The sequence below is a fragment of the Equus quagga genome, chromosome 14, assembly GCF_021613505.1.
Source record: "Equus quagga isolate Etosha38 chromosome 14, UCLA_HA_Equagga_1.0, whole genome shotgun sequence".
Taxonomy (NCBI): Eukaryota; Metazoa; Chordata; class Mammalia; order Perissodactyla; family Equidae; genus Equus; species Equus quagga.
Window position 1 is genome coordinate 57,001,683 of NC_060280.1, and position 10,379 is coordinate 57,012,061.

Sequence of the window (10,379 nt, forward strand, 5' to 3'; positions counted from 1 at the left end):
TTTGCCAAGCAATGCCATGTCCATACCCAGGATCCGAACCGTCGAACCCTGGGCTGCCGAAGCTGAATGTGCGCACTTAACCGCTGCACCACTGGGCCGGCGCCTCAGGTGGTATCTTTAAAATCCATGTAAACTGCATTGTGTATAGAGCAATCTGTTTAACATAACAATAATGTGCAAAAGATGGGTCTTTCACAGGTAATACGAGTATTTCATAGGTAATATGGGTATTGCACAGAAGTGGAAACACATAAAGCAATAAACATACAGAGACCCAACTTCACTAGTGATCCTGGATATGCAAATTAAGAGATACTCTTTCACATTCATTTCACTGTCAAAAATTTAAAAGTCTGATAAATACCAAGTGTTAGAAATGATGTTTGTTTCACAGGATTTCTCATACTCAGCTGGTGGGAGTGTAAATTGGTACAACCACTTTGGAAAAACAGTTTGGCATTATTTTATGAGGTTGAACAGACACATACCCTACAATCCAGCAATTCCTCTCCATGTAAATGTGCACGTGTGTGTATAAAAAAGCTCTTATCCATGATCAACAGGAGCCATGTAGAAGAATGTGCCTAGAAGTCCTGTTCACTACAGCAAAAAACCTGGAGAAAACTCAAATGCCCGTCAACAAAATTAATGAATAAAGTGTGGCATATTCACAGGAAAGAGTATTATCTAGAGTCAAAGGAGGGGTTTTGCAGCATCAGGCAACAATATGGATGAATCTTAGCAATGCGATATGGCAGGGAGGATAAATCCCAACAGATTACATGTAGTATGATATCCTTTTAACCAAGTAAAAAATGATAATAAAAAACATTTTTTAGAAATACATAGAGGTACAAAACTATGTAAAACTGAGAGCAAGTACGGGCCGGCCCCGTGGCGCAGTGGTTAAGTTTCTGTGCTCCACTTCGGCAGCCCAGGGTTCACAGGTTTGGATCCTTGGTGTGGACCTATACACCACTCATCAAGCCATGCTGCGGCAGCATCCCACTAGAAGAACTAGAATATACAACCATGTCCTGGGGGTTTGGGGAGGAAAAAAAAAGAGGAAGATTGGCAAGAGATGTTAGCTCAGGGCTGATCTTCCTCACCAAAAAATCCACAAAAAAAATTAGAAAATAAAACTGAGGGGCTGGCCTGGTGGCACAGCAGAAGTGCACATATTTCGCTTTGGTGGCCCAGGGTTTGCCAGTTCAGATCCCAGGTGCAGACATGGCACTGCTTGGCAAGCCACGTTGTGGTAGGCGTCCCACATATAAAGTAGAGGAAGATGGGCATGGATGTTAGCTCAGGGCCAGTCTTCCTCAGCAAAAAGAGGAGGATTGGCAGCAGTTAGCTCAGGGCTAATCTTCCTCAAAAAAATAAAAAATAAATTAAATAAATAAATAAAACTGAGAGCAAGAGAATGGTGAAAGGAGGATTCAGGATGGTGACTATCTCTGGGAAAGAAGTGGGTGGAAGAGAGGATGACCAATAGGCAGATGTAAATTACTGTCACAATTCTAGTTTTAGAGCTAATGGTGGGTTTACAAGAACTTATTGCATAAAATAATTAATTTAGCCTTTCATGGGCCAATGATGAAAGTGTGTCATGAGCCAGGGATTATGATTAATCCACTTCCATTCAACTGGAGTTCAAAAACTAAATTAAATGATGCTCCAGGAAGATGCATTATATTTATCCTGTGACTTTATATACTCTCTGGAACCCCTGGGAATACAAATATCCCAGAGCAAAAACCCCAGGGAGTAATTTGTCCAAGGCCTGTATTTTCTGTTTGCTGCCCAGCTCACAAGAGGCAGGGCAGCACAGTGGTTAGGAGCACAGGCTCTGGGGCCAGATTGCTCTGGGGAGTTGGAGGTAAAGCCTGGTTGCATTCCTTACTACTGTGTGACTAATCCTGTTAAGGGAAACTCCTTAACCTCTCTGTGCTTCAGCTTCCATATGTATCAAATGGGGCTAGTCAGGATAGTATTATAATTACTGCAGAAAGTTATTGTAAGGATTACAGGAGTTAATCCACCCTGAGGTCCTGGAATACTGTGGTTCCTCTAGGTACACAGAGTAATAAACTTTACTCAGCAAAGATTGGCTTTTATAATTATTTTTCTCTCTGACTTGAGTGCACTGTGAAAAGCTTAGGAAAGGCTCCTCTAAACTCTTCTGGGCAGGCTCATCCCTGCCTTCTCTGGGAAGCTCTAAGTCACCCAGCACAATCCTAGCCTCAAGCTCCCAGTAAGGATTTGCTGGACTGGAGAAACTGAGTCACTGTGTTCCTTAAATACTCTGGTTTCCAAGGAATGACTAGAAAGAAGTTTGGGTCTTAACTGTGGTTTTTCATGGAATCTATCTCTGCATCATTAACATAAATAACCAAGTTTTTGTGACATGTCACTTATCTGATTACTTTAATTAAGAGTCCTGTAATAACCATCAAAAGAAAAAAGTCCCCAAATCTGTGCACTAAGTTTTTATAATTTGTTAAAATGAAACCACTTAAATCTTTATACAGGGCCTATTTATACTTTGATTACAAGCACTTCTAAGAAACTGGGTTATGTGATTTCTACATTGTTAATAGGTTAGAAGTCATAATTTAGAAAGAAGGCTGGCTCCCAGAGATGTGCTCAGTAACACAGAAAAAATCACATGAGACAACTGTGAGAAAAAGTCAGAAAAAAAATAAGACAATTCACGTCAGAGGCCCCTGAGCAGATTACTGCCACTTAGCAGGATAATTAAAGTTCATAATGATAATCCTGAATCATGAAGAAAGGGTGATATGTGAAATATACTTTGTTTATTAAAAGGCAAGTAGTCTCATATATTTGTTTTAGATATACCATGAAGCCTTTATTTCAAAATATCTCTGAAAACTCCTCTTCAGAAATAGCCTAATTTTATTTCAGTCCTAACTCTTACAGCTTATTTACCAAATCTGGTTGTAAATAGGTTCTTATGGTTTCAGTTCACGGCCAGGCACAGAGTAGCACAGATACATCAAAGATGAAGTACTATCTGTGGCCTTAAGGCATTCTCCCAGGTTAGTGCTAATTACCTTGTACGTCACAATATGTAGACGTCATGAGTTAGGAACAGGTTCCCTGAAGGGTACAGAGGAAGGGCACCCAACCCAAGATGTGTGTGAAGAGAGACCAGAAGGAGCCAGGGAAGAAGACTGCCTGACTTGGTGCTGTCTACAAGAGACTGTCACCAGCCATAAGAAGTCAGATAGGAAAAGCACTCGAAGAGAGAACCACAGGAGTAAAGGCGCTGACCACAGTGTGTACGAAGGAATCAGTGGTTTGTCGTAGTTGCTGGAGCACCACGTGAGAGATGGATGCTCTGGGAGACGAGCCTGGAGAGGGAACTGCGGCCAGTGATAGAGGGCCTTGTAGTTCATGTCAAGAGGCTTGAGCTCTCACAAAAGGACAAATATTGCAGGACTCCACTTATATGAGGGAGCTAGAATAGTCAAATTCATAGAGACAGATAGTAGAATGGTGGTTACCGGGGGCTGAGAAAGGCGGACGCAGAGTTAGTGTTTAACAGGTACAGAGTTTCTGTTTGGGATGATGAACAAGTTCTGGAAATGGAGAGTGGTGATGGTTGCACATCATTGTGAATATATTTAATGTCACTCAATTGCACACTTAAAAATGGTAAAAATGAATAAAAAATAAAAAAATTTAAAAAAATAAAAATAAATAAATAAATAAATTTTAAAAATTAAGAAAGATTAAAAAAATGGTAAAAATGGTAAACTTTATGTTATGGTTATTTTACCACAATAAAAACCACTAAAATTCTAATAATTATGTTCAGGTAAAGAAAGAGGGTGGGGGGAGAGGAAGGAAGGGGAGGGAAGAAGGTTGGGGAACAACAACCAGAAGCAGCAGCAAGAGCTAGTGCTTGAGCTCCATCCAGTAATCAGCAGCCCCCAGACTTGTTTCAGCTGCAGAACCTTTCTTCAAACATCTTGCATAAAAGCCAAACTATAGGGGCCCCATGGCCTAGTGGTTAAGTTCAGTGCACTCCATTTCAGTAGCCCAGATTCAGTTCCTGGGCGTGGACCTACACTACTCATCAGCAGCCATGCTGTGGCAGCAACCCACATACGAAATAGAGGAAGAGTGGCACAGATGTTAGTTCAGGGCAAATCTTCCTTAGCAAAAAAAAAAAAAAAAGCCAAATTATAAAACAGGCAAAGCAGCAGACCTGGTGGGGGTCAGAGGCTGGCCCAGAAGCCCACCAGCTCCTATTTCCAAACTTGCCCCTATAATGGATCCTAAGGAACCTCCAGGGAACCCTAAGAACTCCCTCAGTTTGCAAACCACCGGTGCAGGTGATGGGAGGAAGCCAAACGGTTTCAGCCTGCACATGATGCAATGAGATTTCTGAAATAGTAAAGTGAATCTGGTCTTTAGGCTCAAATGAAACCTCACTTCTCAACTCACATCTCAGCTCTGTCTCTCACCAGCCATGTGCCCTTGGGCAAGTGACCTATCTGCTGTCCAAGAGACTAAAAAAACTATTTTTATAGGTTTGTCATAGGACTGATGAGATGTAAGTAGGATGCCTGATACGGGGTGAATTCTATTTGATGGAGCTATTGATACCCTTTAGTTTTATTTGGCATTGCTCTGGCTCCTGCGTACAGTAGTGAGATGATCTGGGGTAGGTGGAGGCATGGGTGGAAGCTAGGATAAGCATGCTAGTGAAAGACAATAAAAGCCTGAATTGAAACAGTGACAATAGGGATTGGAGGGGGAAGCGGACTCAGAAATATTCTGGAAATGCTCTCAAGATGGGGATTAAGCACTGGCAGCCATCTCCTCTTCTTCCAGATCAAACTGAAGAACGGAGCAGAGATAGGCAGAAATAACCCAAGGTTGTCTAGAACTGGTCTAAGGGAGGGAGACGACTATAGCCTAGGGCAGAGAACAGCCAGAGCCCCAGTGGAGGGCATGCTGGAGAACAGCTTTCAAAATCCGCCCCTACCTCTCCCCTTCACTGCATGGGGACAGTTACTACCTGTCCCTTTAACAACTACCCAGAGTGTCGAGAAGTTAATAAAAAGGTTCAGGCTGTCCACCCTCCCCTTCCAAGCTCCTAGGGCCAATGGGCTACAACTTAACGAGCCTGCCTCCCCCTTCTTCTAGAGCAGCTGATGAGAAAGCCATGGTCATAGAATAGCCTGATGGAGGGGCACCCAACAATAGCAATCAACAGTGGTTCTCTGGTACTCAAAGATTCTCCAACCTGGGGTTCATCTCCTCCCTTCTAATTAAAGTCACCTGGAGAGCCTCAGACCCGGGCATGGCCATTGGCTCCTCCCCAGTACATAAGGGGACACGTACGAGAACGCTCATCACAGCACTGTTTGTGGAGGCTGGGAGTTGGCAGCTACCTGGTCTCCGCCACTGGAGGACCATGGAACCACAGAATACTTTGTAGCAGGTAATTAGAAACAACAGGCTAGATCAGTGGTTCTCAACCACGGGTGATTTTGTCCCCCAGGAAACATTTGACAATGTCTGGAGAGATTGTTGACTGTCACAACTCAGAGGTGAGGTGGCGGGGTGAGTGCTATACTGGCATTGAGTGGGAGAGGCCAGGGATGCTGCCACATCCTACAATGTACAAGACAGCCCCCCCCCCCACAAAGAATTATTTGGCCCAAAATGTCAATAAGGCTGAGATTGAGAAACACTAGACTAGATGAATAAAGCAACATGAGCAAAATACATAGTGCGGAACAGAATTTTTTTTTAAAAAAGAGATGCGGTCTATTATAAAATTCCTATTTGGAATTAGGGATTCATTCAGCCAATCATCTGATGTTCATTGTGTATCTATTCCAAAGCAGGCGCTGTGCTTGGTGGAGTCTACCACTGTGACCAAAACTAGACAGGATTCCTCACCTCCCAGAGTCTAGGAGAACCGGCAGATACTAATTAAAATAATCTCACAAATAAAAGGGGGAAGGGAGGAGACATTTTGGAGACTGGTAGGATCTCAAGTTCCCCAATCTCCCACTTGCACAGGCCACATATTTGCTTACATAACACTACAGAACACTACCCTTCAGCAGGGCTCCACACCAGCTTAGGATTGTGCTGTGCACAGTAGATGTTTGTTGAATGAACAGATGAAGGCTGTAGATGCAAACACCACTAACTGACTCCTTCAAAAACTTCTGGGCTGTAACCTTTGAAATGAGGAAACTGAACTGAATGGAGGAACCAAAGGACCAGGCCCTTTGTTGGACAATAACAAGGAGTTCGTGTGTAGATTGACCGACTACTGTTGCTCACTCCTCCTCAAGCCCATGCTCCCCTCACACCAAGCTACTTGCAGTTCCTTGAGCAAACCACGCTCTGGCACCTCCAAGCCTGGACTGCCCTTCCTCACCTAGTCCACCTGGAAAACTCTTATTCGTGCTTCAAATTCCTGATCACCTTCTCTGCTGAGCTCCCTAACCCCACCTCACCCCGGTGGACTTGATCTCTGCCCTCCTTCGTGCCATCTGTACTTTGTGCTCATCTCTACAGCACTTACTATAATTTCTTTCCATAATTTGATTATGAGCTCTCTTGGGAACAGGAACTAAATCCTATTCATCTTTATAGCCCAGAGACTAGTCTAGAATGTAGAACATCATAGATGCTCAAGGTTTGGTGAAATGAAAGAATGAATGAATGAACACATGTCCTGCACTGTGCTACAAAAAGAATGGGATAAAATCTATGCCCTCAAAAAGCTTACCATCTATTTGATGGGAAAAGGATAAATATGTGGAATAATAATTAAAGATTTTTGCTAGAGATATAAACTTGATATTCATTATAAGGAATATGCCTTTTTTTCATATATGAATTAGAGTATATGTGTTAGGATGTAAACTGCTAGATGGTATACAATTAAATAAATATCCTCAGGTACTCCTGGAAACCCATATCTTCCTATTACAGTATTTGTTATTTGAGTTGATAGCAACAAATGACAAAAGCCGAAATTACAAGCAGAGCCCACTGGGAAACATATAATGCTCGTTATCATGAATGCCTGGCACACAGTGAGTGCTCAATAAACTTTTATTGAATGAGTGATCTGATATTCTTAATCAGAGAAAAGTTATCTGTCCACTAGTGAGGTGGGTAAATGAGGAGTTGGGGTTACCTAGACTATATCCTTCTCATAATGAAAACAGAACCAGCTCCAGCCCCAAACTTGTCCCCTGTATTTAGTATCCAGTTGCCAGAAGGGCTATTCTTGCCCCATTTTGGTAAAAGGAGTAGAAAAGAGTTGTGTGCTAACAAACTATCCCTCTGTATCCTATCCAAGTGGTGATAACATATTCACTCACGAACCTCCCTCCGTCCCCCAGGGTTCCCTGGCCACGGCTGGGGATGCTTGGAGAGAAGCTCAAATTTTGGAGATGAATTTTAACCTTGAGAGTTTAAAATACTGAGTAAAGGAATACTGGATATCTGGTAAACTGCACTTTTCTGATTGTTGGGTCAGACAAGGAGAAACCACAAATCAGAATCCAAGTGTCTGGATGGTTGCCAGAGGAAGGATTGAAAACCTTAATGAACAAGAGTTCTGCCAACTGAAAAAAAGCCCCAACTCAAGACCCTTGAAATAAAGATCAAGAAAGGGAAGAGTGCAGGGAGTATAGCAGACTGGAAAGGAAGCCCCAAGAAGCTTTGTCATCCCTCATTCATTTATCCATTTATGTGCTAAGGGTTATGGGAGATACAAAAATGAAATAGACTTGATTCCTGCGGTTAAGGACTCCATCCATCAGGAATGTAAGATGCCTACAAATAGCTCTCACACAGCGAAGAAAGTAAAAACCCAAAAGGGAGGTACCAAAAAAGTGTGTTCAGAGACAGAAGTCTCATATAGGAAGCTGTTAGATACTTCTGACAAACATACCAGGATTTCGACAATATTAGAACATCCAGAGAAAAAAAAATCATTGCCAATCCTTGTTACATCTTGCTAAACTGATATCTGCTGTTGTCTGTGCCATCATGAGGGCCTCTGGCATCTTCTGGAGCAACACCACATCTTCCCATCACCCAGGAGTGGATAGCTGATGCTGGGTGACAACTATCCTGTGCAGAGTAGGACCATGAGCCAGGCTGTCTGCCCACTCCTGTGTAGGCAGCCACTTAATTCTCACAATAGCCCTGCAAAGTAGGCACTGTTATTATCTCCATTTTACAAATAAGTAAACTAGTCACAGAGAAGTTAAGTGACTTGCCCAAGGTCACCCATCTTGTAAGTGGGACAGGCAGGATTTGAACCCAGAATCAGTGCCCTTTGCTATTACACTATACTGCCTCCAGCTGAGAACTTGTGGTTAAATTTATCAGGACATATACAGCTGGATGATACCAGGTGATTTTTGGCCAACTTTCCCCTTTAAACACATCCATCTATTTAACACTATTTATTCATATGACAAAAATGATCTAACCTTGAAAATGGTGTGGCTTTTCAGGACATGGTTTTCACAATCTTTAAAGGGAAATTCGTTTTGTTAACCTGAAGAAAAAAAAAAGAATCAAATGCCGTTTCACGAGGCGCCAGTGGCCAGCAGGGGTTAAGGTGCACTTTAGACTGCGGTTTGCAGGCACCACCCCTTGTAGGTCATCTCATGGTCCTGGGCAAAACGCTTAGCCTTCTTTGTTACTCCGTCTGCAAAGTGGGTGTAACAACGGTGTTGTCTCATAAAGTGGTAAGGATTAGATGATGATATCCTCACAAATTGCTAAACACAGTAGTTGACACAGTGATGCTCAATAAATGTTGGCTTTCATAATTTAGGTCCTGGGTTACCTGTATTTTCAGAATGCAAGTCCTCCAGTAACCACAGAAATGCTTTCCCAGTCTCAGAGTCGCTGCCAATCCCTTAAGCACATTTCTCTCTATTTCCCACAGAGCACAGTGACACCAGAAGCAGGATCCTGGACCCGAGCCCCGGGGATGGCCCTGTCGCCTCACTCAGGCCCGAGAAGGAGGCAGGCTCTGGACTACGTCCGGGCGGCACCACGAACTTAACCCAGGTTTCTCACTTGGGTGAACTCATCTGTGAGTGGAGGATCACCAGCCCTGTCTGACGGGCTCGGCAGCAAAGAAATGCGGGCGCCGGCACCAGGAAGAGGCGCTCACTCACCTGCCAAGCCCGAGGGTGGGCACCCCACCTTCACAGCATCCCTGGGGACTTGGTCCCCTCCCCGCTGGGAGGCCACCGGGGAGCGACCTAACAGTGCCCACAGGGTGAATTTCCCCCAAATCCTCTGAAATACATCCCCACGATTTCTAAGAGGGAGCCGAGGGAGGAACAGGAAGCGCCGCATAAAGCCAGGTAGAGAGCAACATCCTGGTGCACATGTTGAGTCGCCCGAACCGGCTCCAAAGTCTGTGCCGCCGCCGCCGCCTTTCCCCCGCTCCCGGGCCGCGTGTCTCCGCGGCCACGTGCGCCCGGGTCCCCAGGCGGCAGCGCCCGGGCGCTCCCCGCCGCTCCCGCCGCCTCCTGCACTCACCAGGTGAAGAGTTTGCCTTTTATCCTGAGCAGCAGGCTGGGGGGCGCGCCCGCCGCGTACGGCTGCGGCCCGCCCGGGCCCGCCGGCGCGGGGGCCTCCATGGGTAGCCGTGCGATCCCCCGCGCCCGGAACCCCCCGAAGTGCCGGGGCCCGGAAGACGGGAGGCGGCGCCTGCGGCCGGCGGGGGCTCGGCTCGGGCCCTGCGCTCGCGCGCCCGCGCTCGCTCGCGTCCCTCTTGCTCCTCGGCCGGGCTCCTGCGGCCGCAAATCATTAACTGTCAAGCCCCTGGGGCCAGACAATACATTTGCAGATTACAACCTGGCACCTCCGGAGAGGCAAGAGGAGAAAGGGCACTTCTTTTTTTCGCCTTGGCGGTTGAGCCTCAGCGTTGGGCGATACCCAATATGCGTTTCAGGTTTTTATGGTTCCTTGTTTAAATCAGCAAATGAGGTGATACGAGGTAATGCCAGCGTGTCCTAATCTAAGAAGCAGTTAGGTTTAACTGCCTGAACTTTGCTAACTGGAAAGGGCCGGCTGACCCTCCCCTTGACCTCCCAGTCTCTCTCCTCCTGACGTTTATAAGAGATTTCCCATCTAAAAGAACTGAAGACGCTTTATTACTGTGTTTCTTTTCCTTGCAAAACACGAGCAAAATCTTAAAAGGATCCTGGAAACGTGTCTTTGTGGTGTGTCTCCTTCCTCATGGGCGTGGTCGGTTGGCCCTTCAGTAGTCAGTTGTCTCGGAGGTGCCGGCGAAGGGGACGGTGCCAACCCCTGGCGCTCAGCCAGGATGCACTGGG

At 45.3% G+C, this 10,379-nt stretch overlaps 1 protein-coding gene across 2 annotated transcripts in view; it reads right to left on the minus strand.

The window, feature by feature from the left end:
• SLC35F2 (solute carrier family 35 member F2) overlaps nucleotides 1-9,805 on the minus strand; it is a 39,351-nt gene extending 29,546 nt beyond the window's left edge. The window contains exons 1-2 of one of the 2 annotated variants that reach the window (XM_046685809.1): nucleotides 9,580-9,697; nucleotides 8,511-8,578 (exon numbers count right to left, since the gene is read on the minus strand). Coding sequence is in view for 1 of the 2 variants with exons in the window: in XM_046685808.1 (XP_046541764.1) it covers nucleotides 9,580-9,680 (101 nt within the window). In the remaining variant the exon portion in view is untranslated. Of the gene's footprint in view, nucleotides 1-8,510; nucleotides 8,579-9,579 lie in introns of both variants that reach the window. The other variant, XM_046685808.1, reaches the window with a different exon arrangement.
• Nucleotides 9,806-10,379: the final 574 nt, after the last annotated feature.